General features: G+C 43.0%; 1 protein-coding gene across 5 annotated transcripts in view; it reads left to right on the top strand.

Moving 5' to 3' along the window:
- Positions 1-208: 208 nt before the first annotated feature.
- The window catches only part of TSEN2 (tRNA splicing endonuclease subunit 2), a 19926-nt gene continuing 356 nt past the window's right edge, over positions 209-19778 (top strand). The window contains exons 1-12 of one of the 5 annotated variants that reach the window (XM_078385402.1): positions 243-350; positions 1061-1489; positions 2032-2237; positions 4473-4554; positions 4977-5013; positions 10000-10468; positions 11075-11152; positions 13778-13828; positions 14798-14936; positions 16709-16745; positions 17259-17370; positions 18844-18933. In XM_078385402.1, coding sequence (XP_078241528.1) covers positions 2049-2237; positions 4473-4554; positions 4977-5013; positions 10000-10468; positions 11075-11152; positions 13778-13828; positions 14798-14936; positions 16709-16745; positions 17259-17370; positions 18844-18933 — 1284 coding nt within the window. In that variant the 5' untranslated portion in view covers positions 243-350; positions 1061-1489; positions 2032-2048. Of the gene's footprint in view, positions 584-1060; positions 1490-2031; positions 2238-4472; positions 4582-4976; positions 5014-9999; positions 10469-11074; positions 11153-13777; positions 13829-14797; positions 14937-16708; positions 16746-17258; positions 17371-18843; positions 18934-19778 lie in introns of all 5 variants that reach the window. The other 4 variants (XM_078385403.1, XM_020802573.3, XM_020802572.3 and 1 more) reach the window with 4 other exon arrangements.

Here is a 19778-nt window from a genome sequence, read left to right as displayed (position 1 = left end):
CTCCTATGCACGGCGTTTTAGGATTAAACCCCACTGAACTCGACAGCATTTACTCACTGGCAAATGAGAAGAATATTACAGACCGATTAAGAACTTGAACAACAACAGTTAGGGCGATGTTTTCCTACCAGTATTGCCCCGCATATGGCGGATGCGACTCAAGCCCCCGGACGTGACGTGAGCATTGGCTTTTAACCCGTACCTGTTTGAGAACAAGGGAGACTTCCTCTTTCCCTCGCCATAATGCGATCAGAGCTGCCCTTCTTCCTGCTCGCCGGGAGACGGGGCCAAGGGAGTCGGCTCTCCGCAGTCTGAGCTTATTTTCGTTACTTCGACAGATTCCCTGAAAGGTGCTTTTTTTTTTTTTAAAGAAAAACTTTTTTATTTTTGGCTAAGCTGTGTTCCGGGCGTGTGAGGAGCGCCACAGCGGCATTGCCCGATTTCCCTCCCCTCCACCCCCACCCCGCTAGCCTGGGCTTTGCCAGACGCAAGTCCTTCAGGGGGCTTCTTGCTTCGGAAGGTGGTTAAAAAGTCAGAGTCGCGAGTGGCCGGAGATCGAGGCACTCCCCGCCCGGGCGACGAGGTACGGCTTGCCTCTCTTGAGGGGAAAAAAGTGATCCGAAGGACTGTGGGAAGCTGGTGCGGTCTCCTGAATGTCTGTACGCGCGCGCGTTTGCGTGTTTCGAAGACAGGGTTTTCTTCTCTGTCGTTCTTGACTCTGTTTTGGAGGGGTGGAAGGAGTGAAGACAGACAGAAACAGTCACGCGTCCAAAGGACCTGCCTTATCCCCTCCCCCCCCCCCCATTTCAAAGGCGCCCGAGTTGCCTTTGTGTGACACCTTAAAAATTGCTTTAGTGGCGCTAATGAAGGGCTGAAGAGGTCTAAAGCATTTTAAAACTAAGCTAGCAGCCTAACCAGAGGAAGTCCAGAACTCAGATTTCATTAGATTGGTCAAAACTGATTCATCACTCACAAAAATCAAAGGTGTGGGTATGGTCTTGAAAGGAACTTCCTTACTTGACAGGAAGGACATAATGCTTTCCCTTCTGGCCTTCCACAGAAAGAATCCACCTGGAGACTCCATATGAGGGCAGCAGGGCCACCAGGAGGAGGTCGGGGCCAGAGGGCTGTGGCACACTCAGCTTTGCGGCCCTCCACTATCTGCTGATGGAAGGGGGCTGCCTCACTCAGCCTTATAAGGGAGACAGCTTGTAATGTGTGCCTTCTCCCACAGGAATAAATGTGTGGCGGACTGTCTCATTCGGGATGGCGGTGGTACTTAATCTTCATGGGATTGGCAAAAGAGAAGAATTTTTCAGAGCCTGTTTTTGGATCCTCTACTCTCTTTAGCCAGAGAAATATCAGGCAAACGGTTTGAATGCACATTGGGGGGGGGGGGGGGGGCTTGAGTGTAAGGACAGACCAATGGGTGAAGTTTGACTGCCAGCCCTTTGGAGATTGCCAGCTTCTCAGAAAAACAGTTAACAAGGTATCATTGCCGGACATTATTTTGTAGTAAGAAATAAGAAGACAAATCCTCCAATATAGCTCAGAAAAGGAGCTGATGGACAGGGAAAATATGCAGCAGCAGAAGTGGTTTTCCATCTTCCAACAAGGAAAAGAAGAGCATATGGAGGCATTTATAGTGGAGAAAAGAGTACTGCATCCTTGATAATTGGGCCAGGAGCTAGATTTTTTCCCCAAGATGCCCATTCATAAGAGGAACTAAAAGCCTCTGAGAAATGTTCCCTTTGTTTTCCATCATGCCTGCATCTAACTGAATTCAGCACAAGTTTAATTCTTTCCAAGACCTACATAAACCACAAGAAATTGAAAAAATTGCCTTGCAAGAATTGAGTTGATGGAGGGAAGTTTTTCTATAAGTGTTTGTAAACCAGAACACAGATGTCTCAGCTAAGACAGTATGTTGATGGCTTAAGCAGTGTATGGATCACACATGAAAAGCTTCTGACTTTAATATATTTCCTATTTCTTCCTTTTTTTCTGTTTGTCTTAATACTTTTGCTAAAGGAGAAAGGTGGTACCAAATGGCAGAAGCAGTTTTCCATCCTCCAAGAAGGAAAAGAAGAGTGTATGAATCATATGATTCCCCATTCCCTATCTTCTTCTCTGAGGACAGCATTGATAGAAAGAATTGCAAAATATGCCAGGCTGAAATTATAAATAACAACGTAATTGTGAAGAACCCTGAAGATATAGAACAGCTATACAGCAAGGTATTCTGGCCTGCTTTTTTCATGAAACACTCACATTTGGAAGATATACATCTTGGGGCAGAGTGTGTAAGGAACTGAATGTGGCATAATTAAGGTAAAAAGTAAAGGTTCCCCTTGACAATGGTTGTTGTGGGTTTTTCGGGCTCTTTGGCCATGTTCTGGCCAAAGAGCCCGAAAAACCCACAACAGCCGTTAGGTCCCGGCCGTGAAAGCCTTTGCAAATACATTCCCCTTGACAATTTGGCCAGTCGTGTCCAACTCTAGGGGGTGGTGCTCATCCCTGTTTCCAAGCTGTAGAGCCAGCATTTGTCCAAAGACAGTTTCCGTGGTCACGTGGCGAGCGTGACTAGACACAGAACGCTGTTACCTTCCCACCGAGGTGGTCCCTATTTATCTACTCTCATTTGCATGCTTTTGAACTGCTAGGTTGGCAGGAGCTGGGACAAGCGACGGGAGCTCACTCCCTTGCGTGGATTTGATCTTACGACTGCTGGTCTTCTGACCATGCAGCACAGAGGCTTCTGCGGTTTAACCCACAGTGGATAAAATGTTTCAGGCAGGGACCTAGAGAACAGGTTAAGCTGAAAGCCTCCCTCAATAGATAACCCCTTATTTGTTAGTTAATCTCAACTGGGACGTACTGTCTCAATACATTCACTCAGACTCTAGTAATTAGAAAAAAATAAACTGATTCTATTTACTTACAGTTCTTTGCTGATAAAAACAACACCTTGTGTAAAATGTTTCCTTGTTCTATCACTAAGCTTAACTTGTTAACTAGCTTCATTATAGACTAACTGACTGGTTACATAGCTGACAGAACACATCACTCTAACTGTCCAATTCTGACGGACTCCATTGATAACACTGACAGAACCCTGACAGGGAAAAGATGTGAAAAAGAATCTGAGGCGGAGACAAAAGTATTGGCTGTTACTGAGCTGACTGACATACAGCCCAGTCCAGAGATGTCCTCCCGGCTGAAAACAAAACAAAACCTTCTTAAAGGCATCATATGTAGGTTGCAATATGTCCAACACTACTTTGGATGCAGAGACAATGCTTTCTGTTTTTTCAATTTGTTACTCAAAACCTTGCCAGATCAAATTGGAGGTGGGCTGCAAAATGACTTCATAGTCAACAAATAGACAATTGTGAATGATCCATTGGTGGATTGTATTTATGCATCCTATATTGGATTTGATGTGTCATAAAGGCTTGCCAGGATGAGATTCAAGTACATTTAAATTGGAATTAAGCCCTGTAGCAGAGAAAACCCCCTCACTTCAGGGTACTTCTATTCTATGATGATGCTCCAGTGATACCTAATCTCTTCCTCCTTCCTTAATTAACTGCTCTATCTCTGACTTTGTTAAGGGAGGAGGAAGAGAGTAAGTATCACTGGAGCACCATGGTAGAATATGACTACTGTATGTCTGATTTAGCTGGCCAGATATTAGTGACTTAGGAATCTGGGAGCAAAGCCAGAGGTTGGGAGTTTGATTCCACGCTGTGTCTCTTGGAACAAGTGCCAGCATATGTGGCTTTGGGCAAGCTGGGCATTCCTAGGATGTCCCAGAAGAAGGGAATGGTAAACCTGAGTACTTTCTATCTAGAAAACTCTGAAATGGGTCACCATAAGTCAAAGTTGATTTGATGGCACATGATTATTGTTGTTATTATACATCTGGTTTAGCTGGCTGGATAACTCACTGGGTTGGAGCACTTGGGTGTAGTGCCAAGGTGGGAGTTTGATTCCCTACTGCACCTCCCAGCAGAGAAGGCAGCCTGTTTAAGTCTTGAGCAAACGTCACAGAGTTAGAGATCCCATAGAGGAAGGGAATGGTAAAGTAGATCTGGATATTTTATACCTAAAAAAACACTGATGTCACCATAAAACAGAATTTGTTGAAGCCGTGCTGTTATTATTATTTATAGATCTGGTTTAGATCCTTAAATCTTCTTGCCAGGTTGGGAGAAAGGAAGGGAGATCATTTGAATTGCAACAGTGATAACTCACTGCCTTAAGGACTTGGGTTCATTATGATGTTTTATAGCTTTTACCCTTGCTGAGGACTTCTTTATTGAAAGGTATAATGCAATATGTAAGATCCGTAAGGTGAACAATAGTGAATACTGAAGACACTCGTAAGTTGTATTGTAGGGCTCTAAATATGTATGCTGTTTGTTGAAATGACATCTGCCTACTGTACTTCTGTTCTCTTATTTTTCTAGGGATTTTTTGGGAAAGGTGTTCTTTCAAGAAGTCGCCCAGAATACAGTATTTCAGATCCAGCGTTGGTTGCTAAGTGGCAGGGTAAATGAGTTGACTATGGAATGAAAGGCATGTGAACACGCTGAACTCATTTGAGGAGTCCAGATATGGCAAATAAGTCTCTTCTGCTTCTTAAATATTTTGTGGGTTGGGAAAACTGTGTTTAGGGGGCCAATATTGTCACAATATCATTGACCTTCTCCTGCCCAGCATGGCACCTGGTTACACAGGAGGGCATACATTCCTCAGATTTATCTGTAAGGCTGTGGTAGTCGGACAACACAATGTGTTAGCTTACCCCAGATTTCAAAGACAGGTGCCTGCCTGCCCCACTCATGAATTGCCCTCAGCTACAGCTGTCCAAGAATGAATGCATTATTTGAAAATGCAGTGTTTGCTGTTGATTTTCAGATGCTGTGAATATTTATAATGGTAATTTTGTGTGTGTTTCTTTTAAATTGCAGATATCAGATCAAACCTGCCTATAATCTCATTTAAAAAGTAAGTACAGCATAATTAATAACATAAGCCTTAATGTTTTTGAAAATAAGAAATCTGAGTCAGTATTTCACAAAGTCCGTATTTGCCGGCATATAAGGCGACTGGGTGTATAAGATGACCCCCCAACATTTCTACTCAAAATGTAGAGTTTGTTATATACTTGCCATATAAGATTACCCCCTCTTCCGCATGCGTGATTCTGCTTTGGCTGCATGGGGAGAGTTCGTTTTGCCGCTTTTGGTTCCTTTCGCTGGGAGAGAGCGCGGGTTTGCTGGAAGAAGGACAGCATCAGCGCCGAACACCTGACTGTCGGGAACCAGCAGAGAGGCGGCAGACATTTTGGAGAGGCAGCAGCCATGTGGTCGCATCTCAAAATGGCTGCCACCTCTCTGCTGATTCCCAACAGTCAGCTGTTCAGCGCTACAGTCAGGCTGTTCCCAGGCTACCAAGGAGGAGCTCAGTCTACTTGGTCTTACTACCAGGTAAGTGACTTCCCTAGGAGAGAGGGAGGGTTTGCTGGAAGTGCACCCGGCGTATAAGAGGCATGTTTTTCAGGGCCAAAAAGTCATCTTGTACGCCGGCAAATATGGTATCTTGCTCCATTACAACAAAAACAGACCGTTAGTATCTTCTTGTAACTGGATTAATCAGAGTGCTCTTCTTCCAGTTATCAGATGTCTTTTGTTTCCACCTGATGTTTGTGTCATAATTACCTTTTGAGCTTTTAGGTTATGGAGATAATTAAAGTTGAATACACTTGCATTTTTCTGTTCTGATAATTAAGTAACATTGATCCCCAACCTGATTTGACCTTTAAATATTAGTTTCACAGTCATCTTTTGCAACAGAGATGCGATTCAGATTTGACAAAAAAGCACTGCAGCCTTATATGTCCTGCTCTGTCCTTCTCTGCATACCTAAAAAGTTCAGCATTTAACTGGAGACCATCCTCGATTTGTGGTTACTTTAAACTGCAGGGTGGGCATAAAGCAGATCTCCCAAGGTCTTGGACTTCAGCTCCTAGAATCCCTCGTTATTTGCTGTACTGACGGAGTGACAGGAGTCAGAGTCCAAGAAATTCCGAAGGTCTAAATTTCCACCTTTATTTTACATTATTATTACTCTTCTCATTAACTAGTAGTAACATACAGTTCTCTGAATATGGATGTTAACAAGGGACTATGGTTAGTTCAAAACCAAACATGGAAATCTTTAATCTTTGGTGTGGAAGGGAAAAGGGGGCAGGAAGGACAAGAAAACCAAGGCTCCCTGCAACTTATATATGCAGCAGAAACCTGTTGCAGCTTCCTATTAATTCTGAGCCATTGCTGAGATTGATAATCAATTGCCAGCCTAAAAATCTGGCAATATGATCTTGGTCCCCATTTATATGCGGGCCTGAAACTCACAGTATTTAGAGAATTCTCTGACTGACTGACTGACTGATTGATTGAGCGAGCTTCTAGATCCCCTGACCTAGTGAAATACTATTCAGGATGGTTTACATAATTAAAATTGCCTTCAATAATATATTTTTATACGTTGGGATTTAGTCCCCACAACACCCTGTGCCTCATTTCTTTTCCTTTCTTGGTTGTCACCATATGGCTAATTATTTTGTCTGTCTTTATTATGACTTCTTTTTGTCTGTGTTATGTTAAGTTGTATTGTTGCGGCCGGGGGGGAGGGGTATTGGGGTCTGCTAGTTTTATTATGTACATTACTCAGAGTAGTGTTCTTTATTAATTGGGTGGGATAGGAATATAATAAATACAGAAATAAACTGGTGTAGAAAGCAGTAATGTTTTCTGACAGTTTATCGACATGGCTGCCTAGTGATAGGTCTTCATGATTGCTTCAACCATTTGGCAAGCCACCATAGTTTAATGCACTGCCAAAAAACTGTGGTTTAGTCCAAAGATATACCAGGTCATAGATTATTGTATCTGCATCATTGGAAACAGCTGGGCCACTCTGTGTAAAATCAGGAGCCAGCATTTTGAGCCAATTTACATTGGGACTCATGAAAAGCATTGTTTATTTTCAATATCTGAACGTTCTTATTAGTTGTTAAATGCCAGTAATAGCCTTTTCCAGAACCTGGAAAAATTTACTTGGATTATGACTCCCACTGGATCATGCTGGCTGCAGATTCTAGGAGTTGTCTAAAAAAGTAACTTTTTTGCAAACAAATTGTTTGTACCAGAGGAAAAGAGCAGAACGTGAAAAAGTTACTTTTTTGGGCAACTCCTAGAATCTTCAGCCAGCATGACCCAGTGGGAGTCATAATACCAAAGTGAATTTTTCCAGGATTTGTCCTAGAGGAAAATACCATATTTTTGCTCCATCAGACGCACTTTCCCCCCCCCAAAAAAATGTGGGGTGGAAGTCCGTGCGTCTTATGGAGCGAAGGCAGCAATTTCGTCCCCGCTGGCCCCGTGCGGGGGAGCGTCGCAAGAGTCCAGGTGAGCCTTCCAGGACCCTTGCGACGCTCCCCCACCCCCCACGGTGCCAGCGCCAGCAAAATCGCCAGCTTCCAGGTGGGGGGGAGCGTCGCAAGGGTCCGAGGGAGCCTTCCAGGACCCTTGCCATGCTCCTCCCACCCACCCCCACAGGGCTAGCACCGGCGAAATCGCCAGTTTTGGGGAGTGTTTTGAGGCTTCCCAAGCCTCAAAACACTCCCAGAAGCTGTCGATTTTACCCCCCCTGGCCCCGTGGGGGTGGGGAGAGCATTGCAAGGGTCCAAGGGAGCCTTCCAGGACCCCTCCCACACTCCTCCCACCCCCGCACGGGGCCAGCTTCTGGGACTCTTCTGAAGCTTCCCAAGCCTCAAAAGAGTCCCAGAAGCTCGCAATTTTGCCCCCTCTGACCCCTGGGGGGGCAGGGTGAGTCTCTAAAGGGTCCTGGAACACACCCTAGGACCCTTTGGAGGCTCACCCTTCCCCCCCCACCGGGCCAGAGGGGGCAAAATTGCCACCTTTTGGGACTCTCTTGAAGCTTGGGAGGGGGGCAGGGTGAGTGTCCAAAGGGTCCTGGGGTGCGTTCCATAAGATAGACCTCTCCATAAGGCTCACCAGTTTTTAGGAGAAGAAAAAAAATTATTTTTTTCCTGTTTTCTTCTCCTAAAAATTTGGTGCGTCTTGTGGAGAGGTGCGTCTTATGCAGTGAAAAATACGGTAATTATTACCCCCAAGGAAGAAATCAATTTGTTTAACTCAGTATTTACTGAACTGTTGTGATGTTATTTCTTCTGTAAAGGTCTTGCCCCAAAGTGCCCATGAGCACTATTACCTATGGGCTGAAATCCTGTTACTTAGTTTAGTACAGGGGTCAGGGCACTTTTTTACCTTTTACCCCCATATGCCAACAGTACCCCTTTGATTTGAAAGGAAGGATCTCAGTCAAGCATGTCTCTGTCATGCGCGGCCAGTCAAGTGCCACCACCGAAGCCTCGCCTCCCGGGTCACCGCCGCCTCTGCCTGGTGGGGCCACACTCAGTCCTTGGCCCTGCGGGGGCGGCTCCCTTTCTCCACTGACAGGCAGCTCTCGGGTGGCTGTTGAAGAGCAGCAGGTGGCTCGCCCGCCGGGGGCCGCCTCCCACTCCAGCACCGGCTCCAGTGGCTGCTTGCCAGGGTGGCCACGTCGGGCCTCGCTGTCAAGGCGCTGCAACAGCTGCCGCATTGAAGGCAAGAGGCTCTGCCAGGCCCGGCCGGCCAGTGCAGAGGTGCTGCTGAAGGAAGTTGCGAGGCTGGGTGAGCGTTGCTGCCGCCCCACAGGCTCCTCCAGGAACAGGGACGGGGCGTGGGGAAGGAGAGGCTCCTCTTGGCTGCTGCGCTGCAGAGACTTGACCCGGCCTCGCCCTCTACCATGCCGCCACTGCCTTGGCTGCCATACGCCGCCGCCCGGGGCCCATCGCCGGCTGCCATCCACTGTGGCTCAGTTGCAGCCAGGCTGGAGAAGGGGGCAGGAAGGGGGCAATCGGGCAGCCGGGGACCCCCCTCTGGGTGGAGGAGGAGGCGGGAAGAGGGTTAGGGTCACATCCTCATTATCCCCAGGATTTTCATTTTTACCCCATTTGGGGTAATTGACCCCTGTTCCCTGACCACTGGTTTAGTAAGTCACAACTAGGGTACTCTATACTCTAGTTGCAATTTGCTATGCTAAACAACAGGATTTCAGCCATGAAGTGAGGTCTATTCACTCTGTTTTTGTTTCCTTGTCTTTTTTTTGATGAGAGTCTAATATAGATGGGAAAGTAAGCAACTTACCTTGTCTTTCAACTATATTTGTATTTGTTGGTCTACACTTCTGGGTAGGAAAGCTGCTGGTGGGCGTGGGGACCCAGAGTCTTGGGACAGTGGATAGCTCGTGAATACTGTTTGGTGTCGGCTATAAAGATATGGGTCTGAATCCCAGCTTCAGTTCTATGTTGCCTAATGAAATCTGGGATCATAGCTTACTCTTGGCTTCTGATCTCCATGAGTGAAAATGAAGTCTCTCATGACCTGCTTCAAAGAAGGTGGAAGGAGTGAGTGAGATAAAGGCTGTCAGGAACTGGAATGATTGATACCGCTATTCAACAGTGTGCCTTGTGCAACTGCTAATACTTGACCTGTTTTCCCACGCTATCATGACATAGCCTTAGCAATAGTGTAGAAATTTGCATTAGATCAAAAAGTAAGAGCTTGAGCCTCTTTAAAAAGTAGTCTCAGCATTCCCTACATAGAGCTGAGAATCCTGTAATTTAGTGTGTCTCTTATTTGGCGATCAGGTGGTTTGTGTTAATTATAGGCCTCATGTATTCTGCAGCGATAGAAAAATACTACAGCAAAGGCACTGTGGTTATGTGATAAATCTCATCAACATAATATGACACAAGAATAAAGCTGGATAAGTTTTAGATCATTTTTGCTTTGATTCAAGGACTGTAGATACCAGAAGTCTTTATTATGTAGTGTTTTGCTGCTCTGCTTTCTCTAATGCCAGGTACCAGTGTCATGTCGAATGGGCTAAAAGCCTGATGCAGGAGGAAGGACTGGATGACAGCACGATTAACACAATCCTTATAAATTATAATGAGCCACTTAACTTGAGAGAAGAAGCTGCACAAAATAGTCAGGATGAAAAAACATCAGAAGTGGAAACTTCTGGAGATGAGCCAAAGCCTATTGTGACTTCTCTAGGAATGAACGGGGATACGGTAGCCCATCTTTATGACCCACCTTCCAGTTGCGGTGCTTTTGAATCTAATGTAATAGGATCTGAAACTGTAGATAAAACTCATTTGGAAAAACAGTGTCCACTTGAAACTCATTGTGGCTTGAAGCAAGACAGTCTCACTGAACAAGAACCTTACTTTTCAATTGATAAAGAATATTATCATGAATATGTATTGGTTGAAGAAGAGGAATCAAATCTGGGCCCAGAAGAAGATGGAGGAAGTGAGAAGTCACATGTAAGTATCACATTAGTTTGGGTTGTGGTGGTTTTCCTGTAGTGGTTGAGGGAGTTGTATTTTATAAAACAGATTTTAAAATAGATAAACTCAGTAGTTTTGTGGACATATAGTAATTCACAGAAATAGCAGGAAGTTTCAGAAACCCTACACCTGATTTATATCAGCAAGGGATCCTATACAATGCTTATACTATAAAGATGGGTTATTTTTTTTAATAAAATGTTATCAAGAACTTTGGAATTTCAGTTCTAAAGTCCTCCCAGATTCCCTGCCTAGTCAGTTGCCTGACAAAGGCCACTGTGATATTGGTACAGGTAAGTCAGAAGCTTGCAGAAACAACACAGTAATTTGCTTGCAAGTTCTAATGTGGCATTAGAACAGATTAAGGAATGCCATCAAGAGGAGGTGCGCCAGGCACATAGCAAGAAGATTTCAGAAGTCAGGAGAAACCACAGGCTCAAAAGTGTATTTTATTGGGTGAATGAAATTATCCCCTCTTCCCTGCAAACACATGCATACCAGCATAATATTAGCAAATGCCAGTTGAATAAAACTGATGTTGTGATTGCTTTCTTATAACTTTGGTTTTCTGCTTCATTCCAGATAAACCGAAAAGAAAAATTAATGTGCAGAAGAAACCCATTTAAGATTTTTGAATATTTACAACTCTGTTTAGAAGAGGTAAGTTTCATATGATACTGAGTAATCTTTCATTCCTGATGTAAAATATTATGAATGTTGTGAATGTTTTATTATGAATGTCATAACGTTTACCTTTACCTTTTAATGCCTTCAGAGCTCAGACATGTCTGTTAGGGAACTTTATAACATGGCAATAGGGTATTTCAACAGATTGGGCTGACAAATCGCATTCACACAGAGTGATTCAGTAGGGGAATCTCATTGGAAGCACAAGACCTAAAATACACAATGAATGCATGGGAGAATAGCAGAGGTTATGGTACAGCTGCATAAATGGCAGACAGTGAGTAAATGACTTGATCTTACACATGTTTCAGAAATATTATGGGGAATGTTAACTTAAGCAAAAATGCAACGGTTTTAAGTTTCAGGCTGCCAGTGCAAAGTATTGCAAGGCCTCAGTAAACTGCAGAGGGGTGTATTCAAATGCCAGGAAATATCAAGGGTGGTGGGTTAAGCAATGTGGGTTGTAGGGATGGGCACAAGGATTAGAAGAGGAAAAGAAAACAAGGATCATACTCTGAGCCACAGACACACACCAAGGAAAAGAAAAGGGAAAACAGATCGGGAACTTGTAGGGGGAAAAATGTTCCCAAAGAGAAATTCAGAAGCAGCAGAAGTTACCTGTCGCTCATCTTTTAGCCTGTCCAGAAGAGAAAGTATGAAGTGTTGAGACTCTGGCTGGAGCAATGTGAAGGAAAGGGAAATCAGTCTGACATGGATCTAGACCAAACCTAGGAATTCGGGAGGAAAAGATAAATTGATGGGAGTCTCCGGCAGGCAGCTTCAGGGACCAATGGAAACAGCACAGAAACCTGCACCGGAATGACAGAAATATAGCAATCCTGTGCATATGTATAGGATTCTCAGTGCGGTCTGTTTAAATGACTGTTCATGGTGTGTCCGCCCTCTTCTTAACTGTTTCTGACCTGCAAGCAGCTTTGCTCGTCTGGCTGGTCCTTATGATGGCCCTAATCTGGCAAAAGGAATAAAGTATTGAAGGGCAGTTAGATGGCTAAGGTGTCTGCTTATCTAGTACAGTGTTTATTTATCAACTATAAGTCATTAAAATACATTAAAATAAAATAAAAGCAGCAGGTGAGATAATTAATTAAAAAGCTTTTTAATTAATTATCTCACCTGCTGCTTTTATTTTATTTTAATGTATTTTAATGACTTATAGTTGATAAATAAACTCTGCTCTCTATCTAGTACAGTGGTGCCTCGCAAGACGAGCGCTTCATTTTACAACGAAATCACATAACGACGCAGTTTTTGCGATCGCAAAAGCGATCACAAAACGATGTTTCCTATGGGTTTTTTTCGCTTTGCGATGATCGGTTCCCTGCTTCGCTAACCGATTATCGCAAAACGACGATTTTCCTACAGCTGATCGGCGGTTTCAAAATGGCCGCCGGGTTAAAAAAAAATGGCCACTTGCTGTTTTCTGGGATGGATTCCTCGCTGCACGGGCAGCGAAAACGGCCGCGCTATGGAGGATCTTTGCTGGACGGTGAGTTTCAAGCCCATAGGAACGCATTAATCAGGTTTTAATGCGTTTCTATGGGCTTTTTAAAATCGCTTTACGATGTTTTCATTCTACAGCGATTTCGCTGGAACGAATTAACATTGTAATGCGAGGCAGAACTGTACTGGGAGGCCTCTAAGGATGCTTTGCCATAAACAGCTCTTTGCCTTAAAGGTAATCAAGCCTAATATTCCACTCTCTACATCCTAAGGGTGGTCTCCATTGATTATTTGGAGTTATATCTTCCATCAGTTTCCATGTCAGGTACATTTATATAATAACCTGACTGGTGGGGGTTTATTTTTCTTCTTTGCCAATTGCTCCTTTCTGCTTTGGGACTATGGTATCCATAGCAGCCTCCCTTCTTCCAAACAGGTCCCCTGCCTTAACCAGTATCTCTCCTTGCACATACCATGTATTTAAAGCCTTTCGCAAATATAAGGCATTGTACAAGTGTTGTATAAACCTAGCCAGCTTAGAAATAAACTCCCCTGATATCCCCACCCTTTCTAGTCCATGCCTTGTATTTAACAACATCAGTTTTCTTACCCTTTTTTTAAAAAACCCCTCCCCTACATCTCTTTCGCCCACGTGCTTTGGCCTAACGCCAAATAACCTACTTTTGTATGCTGTTTTTTAAAGGGCTATCTATACATCCTGCTTCATTTCATTCTGGGTTATTGATGTCATGGGCTAGCATGGCCAGTGAAAGCAACATCCTGGCAAAGGACCCTATTTCAGAAGATTTCAGATCATTTCACTGTGGTCAGTTCCCCCTTTTCAATGGAATTTAACTCAATAGAGTACCTGCAGGATTCTGCTTACTGTTCAGAAATAACTACACACAATGATATATGTCTGCTGAGGAGTAAGGAATTATAGCTAAATGTGGTAGTCCATTCTCGTTGTTAAACAAATTGCTAGTACAATGCTGACTTTAGATGTGATGTTTTGCAAGCAAACATCTTGTTAATTTCATTCCCCACCCTTTTCCCTTTCATTCTATGCAAAACATGTCCTTATTGGTATTCTATAGCACATATAACATGCATATTTGTATTTTCTGTTTTTTTAAGGCTTTTTTCTTGGTTTATGCTCTGGGATGCTTAAGTATCTGTTACAATGAGGTAAGTAAGGTATAGTCTGTGTGCAAATACATTTAGTTGTGCTTTTTAGTGAATGATGTGTTCCTTTGTGGATTGCTTGATAGCATGTCACAGTTGACACTTTATAATCATTTCTGAGGCAACCTCTGCCCAGTTTTCAAGAGCTGGGTAGCATTCCCATTCCTAGTAATCTTATATCCCCTTTGTGTAACTGGACAATCCTCCACTAGTTACATGTTTCCATAGAATTCAGCATGCATAGGCTGAAAGCAATTGATTTCAGTGCACTTCAATGGGTGTAACAGCACACAGGAATAGCACAATTGTTTCTGTATGTTAGTGTGGCAGTGTAGTGTATCCCTAAGCAGACTGGTTGATTGTAAACCGCCCAGGGTAATGCTTTTGCACTAACAGAGTGGTATACAAAATAAATAAATAACTGAAATGAATTGTGTGCAAATTTTAATTGGTGTAAAAGGCTTTTTAAAAATGTGCCATAAAGTTTTCCCTAAATCACTGCTGATCTCTTAAGAGTAGACTCAGCAGAATTTTATAACTCCTTTCAGAAAGTTTTGGTAGCAATAACTAAGCTGCAGCTAATGGCTTTTATATTTTCCCTCATAGGACAGACTTCATAGTTGACCCATGTCCTGTTTGTGTGTTTCCATAACTCTAGTAGAATAACATCTTCTGGAGTAGCTATGGTTGTTGACTGCTGTCAACTTTATCTATTTATTGCAGTTCCTCTAACTCCCTTTCCATTAAAAAAAAAAAAGACTCAGGCAGCTGACATATTTAATTAAGACCAATTTAAAATAGGCTGAACAATAAAACCATAATCAAAGCAAGTAAAGTCATCAAGAAGTCAATAAAATATTTAAAAGCAGTAGACTACAGTGTGCACTGTAATTATATAAAGACAACTGAGTAGACATGGTCTAGAGGGGCGGGGTATAAATTTAATAAATAAATAAATAAATTGTGTTTTAGGCACCTTTATCTATCCTCAAACTCTGGGAGGTTTTCAGTGAAGCGCAACCCAACTTTAAGGCAACGTACATGGCATATCACTACTTTCGCTCGAAAGGATGGGTCCCTAAAGTTGGGCTGAAATATGGAACTGATCTCTGTGAGTTTTCTTATTTTATTATTTGTATCCTACGGTGTACTTGTCCTTTGCAAGGGAGGCCTGGCTTATATAGTGCCGGGACGGCAGAGTGAAGGGTGGGCCGGGAGGAGGGCATGTCTCATTGGTATCACTCATATCAGCCTGCAGGAAGTTTTGATGAGCTTATCTGCAGGCTGTCTCAGCAACAGACACCAAAGCAACAGATGAGGTTTACCCAGCTGGCAATAAGTACAGCAAACCACATGCTGAATTTCAGTAACAAAACAGGGGTAGGCAAATGATGAGAACAGCTGGAGTTCTTTCCGAGTTGGCCCAGCCTCTCCTAGAGAGCAAATGGTTTTGTTTGCCTGGTGTCCCTCTTAAATAAACTGTTCTCTGGGTTCTTTGGGAGGAGTGTTTCTGTTTCATTTTGAAATTTGCAGCATTTTCACTTGCGTTGAGTCGGCTTAGATGCTGAGTACCCTTGTCACGTCTTCCCTGCTTTTGTTGATGGTTTTAAATAATGTATGTTTAGATTGCAGTAGCTTTTCACATGCTTAATTTATGACTTGCTGTCATCAGTGTGAGTGCAAAGCTTTTTATCATAGGCCCGGAAGAGACGGTTGGTGTCATTCCTTATTGGTATGATGGAGTGTACTTAAAATTCAAACGTATCTACGATCCCTATTTTGTTCATCTTGTCCTGTTGCCCTTACAGCCTTTGAGCAGGGTCAGTAAAGAAGCCCCCACAATCATTCTTATGGATAAATCCTAAATGGAATTTTAAATTTCATGTATGTTCTGATCACATCGTTTTTGAGAGAAGCAAACAGAGCAAGATAATCATTAGCCTCAAAATGAAACAAAATCTTATCACCTCCCCCCATGTACAAAAGCAGATGAAGAACATGTGGATTTTAATGAAGTGCAACATTACAGGCAGTGAATCTTCTCCAACAGAGGATCATTTCCTTTGTCTCTCAATCTGTGGTCCTAAACCAATGGCCCACATTCTGTATAGTACCTGCTTGAGCTTCTGCTGAGCAGAAAATTCCACCAGTGTAGTGATGTGAATTCATGCTTCTTGCAGAAGCGGTGCCATTTGGGGAGCAGGGGTTGTGTCATGGAAATCACCACGGGCACAATAGTACCACGTTTGCAATTGGCGTACTTGCCATGTTACTCTGCTGCCAGGAGTTTGTGCTCAGCGAAAGATTGCAGGATACTGACCAATACTGAAAAATAACTTGACAACATTAATTCCAGTACATTGGTTTTATGCATTGCACACAATCTTCACTATATGCGAGTTAGTGGTTCCTTGTAGTGCTCAGAATCTGTGCCTGTCCACATTCAGTCTTCTCGGTGTAAAACTAGTGTACTTCTGTTCAGCTCTCTTTAGAGTAGTTAGCTCTGCTAGTTCTGTTACAGGGCTTCATTATGAAAGATTGTTGGAAGGGATTAAGACTGGGTTTAACCCATTTTCCTTGCCAGTTCTACACTTCTTATACACTACGTGGGCTGACTAAATTGGGGTGTGTGTGTTTGTTTCCTGGTTTTCTTATTTACAGTGGTATTGTGAAAGTAATCGTGAATGGCTTTATTCCCAAGTACCAAAAATAATTTGTATTTATTATATCTATTGTGGATAAAATAACAACTCTTATTATACTGTTGTTTAGATTGTCTAAGCCAGGTAATGGAAAAGCCATAAGCCCTGTCCTAATATGATAACAAGGAAAGCATGACATTTCTAGTAAGTGTTTGTTTCTTTTTTTTTTTTCCTATTGCAGTGTTGTATCGAAAAGGTCCTCCTTTTTACCATGCCAGGTACGACATTCCAGATGTGACACTTCATTTTCATTAATTAATGAAATATATCCATTTCCAATTTGTTTGGGCTTCCTTCCATGATTCAGAAAGTATCTTTGGATTGTTGGCATTGAGAGAAACAGTATCCTGGTTAAAAGGACCCAGAAGCTGCACGTCTTTGACATACACACTGGAGCACAAACAAGCTTGCTTCTAACTTTTTCCAGATTATTTCTCCGGAGTTTTCTGGAAAGCTTGGAAAGTAGTACTTTCTAACCAAGAGCAATTCATGTTGTCTCTCAAATACTCTATTTAAAAAGTTATAACTGCTTTAATTAGCAGTTCACAAGGGAAAGCTGAGAAATATGAAAATGCACTCAACTGCTTAGATTTCCACCCGATTTGGGGGCGCGGGAGGGTTGTTCTAGAAAGACTGTCAATTTTTCAAGTATTCTTTGTACTACCTTCCTTAGTATATTTAACAAGCCACAACCATTTTTTAAAAAATCATACATTGGGTTTGTTTTCCAGTTATTCTGTGATTGTTGAATTAGTTGATGATAACTTTGAAGGCTCACTGCGCAGACCTCTCAGCTGGAAGTCTTTGTCTGGGCTGAACAGAACCACAGCAAATGTTTCTAAGGTAATTAATTTTTTAAAATGAAGCATTGCAGACTCTCAGTGAAAAAATAGTATGCAATAAAGTGTATTAATGCTGATGTACTAAGGCTACAGTAAGGAGACCCAAATGTATCGATAAAGGGGGAAATGTCCCATAATTTGATTTAATAAAACATTTTCTAAGTGTGCATTTGTCCCTCATTATCACTGGAAAGAGCCCGTATGTATGGTTTTCCCATTTTGAGATATTTCTCTGGATGCCAGGTGTTTGAATAGGCAATTCTTATATTCTGGTCTCTCTGTGCCTTAGCCTTTCTTATGAGAGCCAAAGTTAAAAAGGCACATTTCATGTTTCGGAAACAAGGATAACAAATGCCCAGTGCCAGGCTTGACAGAGACCAAGCCTTGACAACTGTCCATTTTAGCACTTTTCCAGGAATTGAGTTGGCTCAGATTGCTTGCAGCTCAGTTCTCTGCCTTTTGGCAAACGGCTATCTGCATATCTTGGAGAAGCATTTTTTTTAAACAAAGTAACATGATTGGGGGAAACATATTGATTTGACCATCACTTAGCATTTTCATTTGATTTAGTTACAGCATTATTTTTTCAAGTGGGCGTGTAATCTAGGAAGATGACTTATCTAGAAGGAAGCAACACCATTCCTGTACCTCTAGATCAGGCTTGTCCAACCTGCGGCCCGAGGGCCGCATGTGGCCCAGGTCGGCTCATAATGTGGCCCAGTGCAATTTTTTATTTTTAAAGAAATTTCAAAGTTTCAAGTTACACTGCCGGCGCTTGTGGCCAGAATGCGGCTGGGGCACGTCACAACGGTGGGGGGGAGAGAAGGAGGAAGGAGCGGGAGGGGAGGGGAGAGGGGGCCTGCGTGACTGCATTGTGCCGTCCCCGTCAATAGGTGGACCCCCTCCCGGCCCCATAAAGCCACCGGAGTCGGAGCTGGCAGCCTCTGCTGTCTGAGATCACAGCTGCAGGCAAGCGCGCTTGGAGTGGGGCTACGGAGAACGGCTAGGGCTGCCCTCCCATGCAGCTCAAACCAAATTTATGTGCGGCCCAAACCAAATTTTCATCTTCTAATGTGGCCCAGGGAAGGTGAAAGGTTGGACACCCCTGCTCTAGATCAAGGATGGGGAGCCTCAGACTGTGGGAACAAAGAGGCTTCCTGGGCTCCCATTTGCTCTTCCTTTTTCCCAGCTTTCCTACTGAACCCCCTCCCCCCAATATTTAGATGTGTCTCCTAAGTCTTAGTTACTGCCAGTAAGATGTTTAAGTTAAACCATGCAGATGTTTTTGTCCCTCTTTTTGCTCCACCTCCACTCACACCCCCAAAAAATGATCTCTGAAAAGGCATTCAACTCATGGGCTGCAAAAATTTCCTATATTTAAAGATTATGCTATAAATAATGCCTTCAGATGAACTGCATGCTTGCACACACGTTCATAAATGCCTGCTGATAACATACCTCCTTTTGCTCTCAGGAACTCATGTTCTGTTACTTGATCAAACCATCTGATATGACTGAAAAAGAAATGCTCTCACCAGAATGTCTCAGAAGAATTAAAGTTCAGGTATGCAAGTTGTTCTTTGATTTCGTTTCTTATCTGAAGTCAACGACTGCCTCCAGACATCCAAACCTTTGGGTAGTTGGATTAATACCTTAGGTGATATTGTTTGAAACGTCCCTAATTTGGTACATCTAGATTCCAACTCTAGGTGTGTCAAACATAGATGGCTATCTGGGTTGAGAACAAAGATGCGGTTGAGTGTGGCATCTTTTATTCTTGACTGTATCTGAATTATTATTTGAACATTCATGAGCAGTTCCCCAAGGGCTAATTCATCAAGCAGCCCTACATAATTTCCTTTACCCACATGATTATTTCCTATTTAGGTTGCAAGAATGCTGTGGAATCTACATACATTAAAGTGCCTTCCATGCCGCTCCAGTAGCAGGTGGCTTGGCTTTGAAGGCATCATACAAAAAGTAACATTTCTGGCAGTCAAAACCCTGGAGAACATTCAGACATTATAGCTGTGGTATGGAGCATCTCATTCCCTGCTCTCATGGGGTTTTTGGCTTATACAGTTTAAACTGCAGGCCACCATGCCGTACAGTAGAATCCTTGTGAAATGAGTTTATTAGTATAAAAGGAGAAGATAAATAATTGTTCAGCATATACCCGAATGCCCAGGTGTACTGACGAGAGCTTTGTCAGTATCATGAGCCACTGTAAAGCATTCATCGAAAGCTGAACCTTTGTACAAGAACAACAAAGACTATCATTTAAGCATGAAGAGGATGACAGAGAAAAAACAGAGTGGGCAAGAATTTAGGAAAACCTGAAAAGCCAAGAAAATGGCCCTAGGCATGCTCTTGTGGTGAACTTGTACATTAATGAATTATTGCCCTTTA

Source organism: Pogona vitticeps, chromosome 2 (assembly GCF_051106095.1).
Source record: "Pogona vitticeps strain Pit_001003342236 chromosome 2, PviZW2.1, whole genome shotgun sequence".
NCBI lineage: Eukaryota > Metazoa > Chordata > Lepidosauria > Squamata > Agamidae > Pogona > Pogona vitticeps.
The sequence above is the reverse complement of the archived record's forward strand: the minus strand, read 5'-3'. Positions and strand labels throughout refer to the sequence as shown.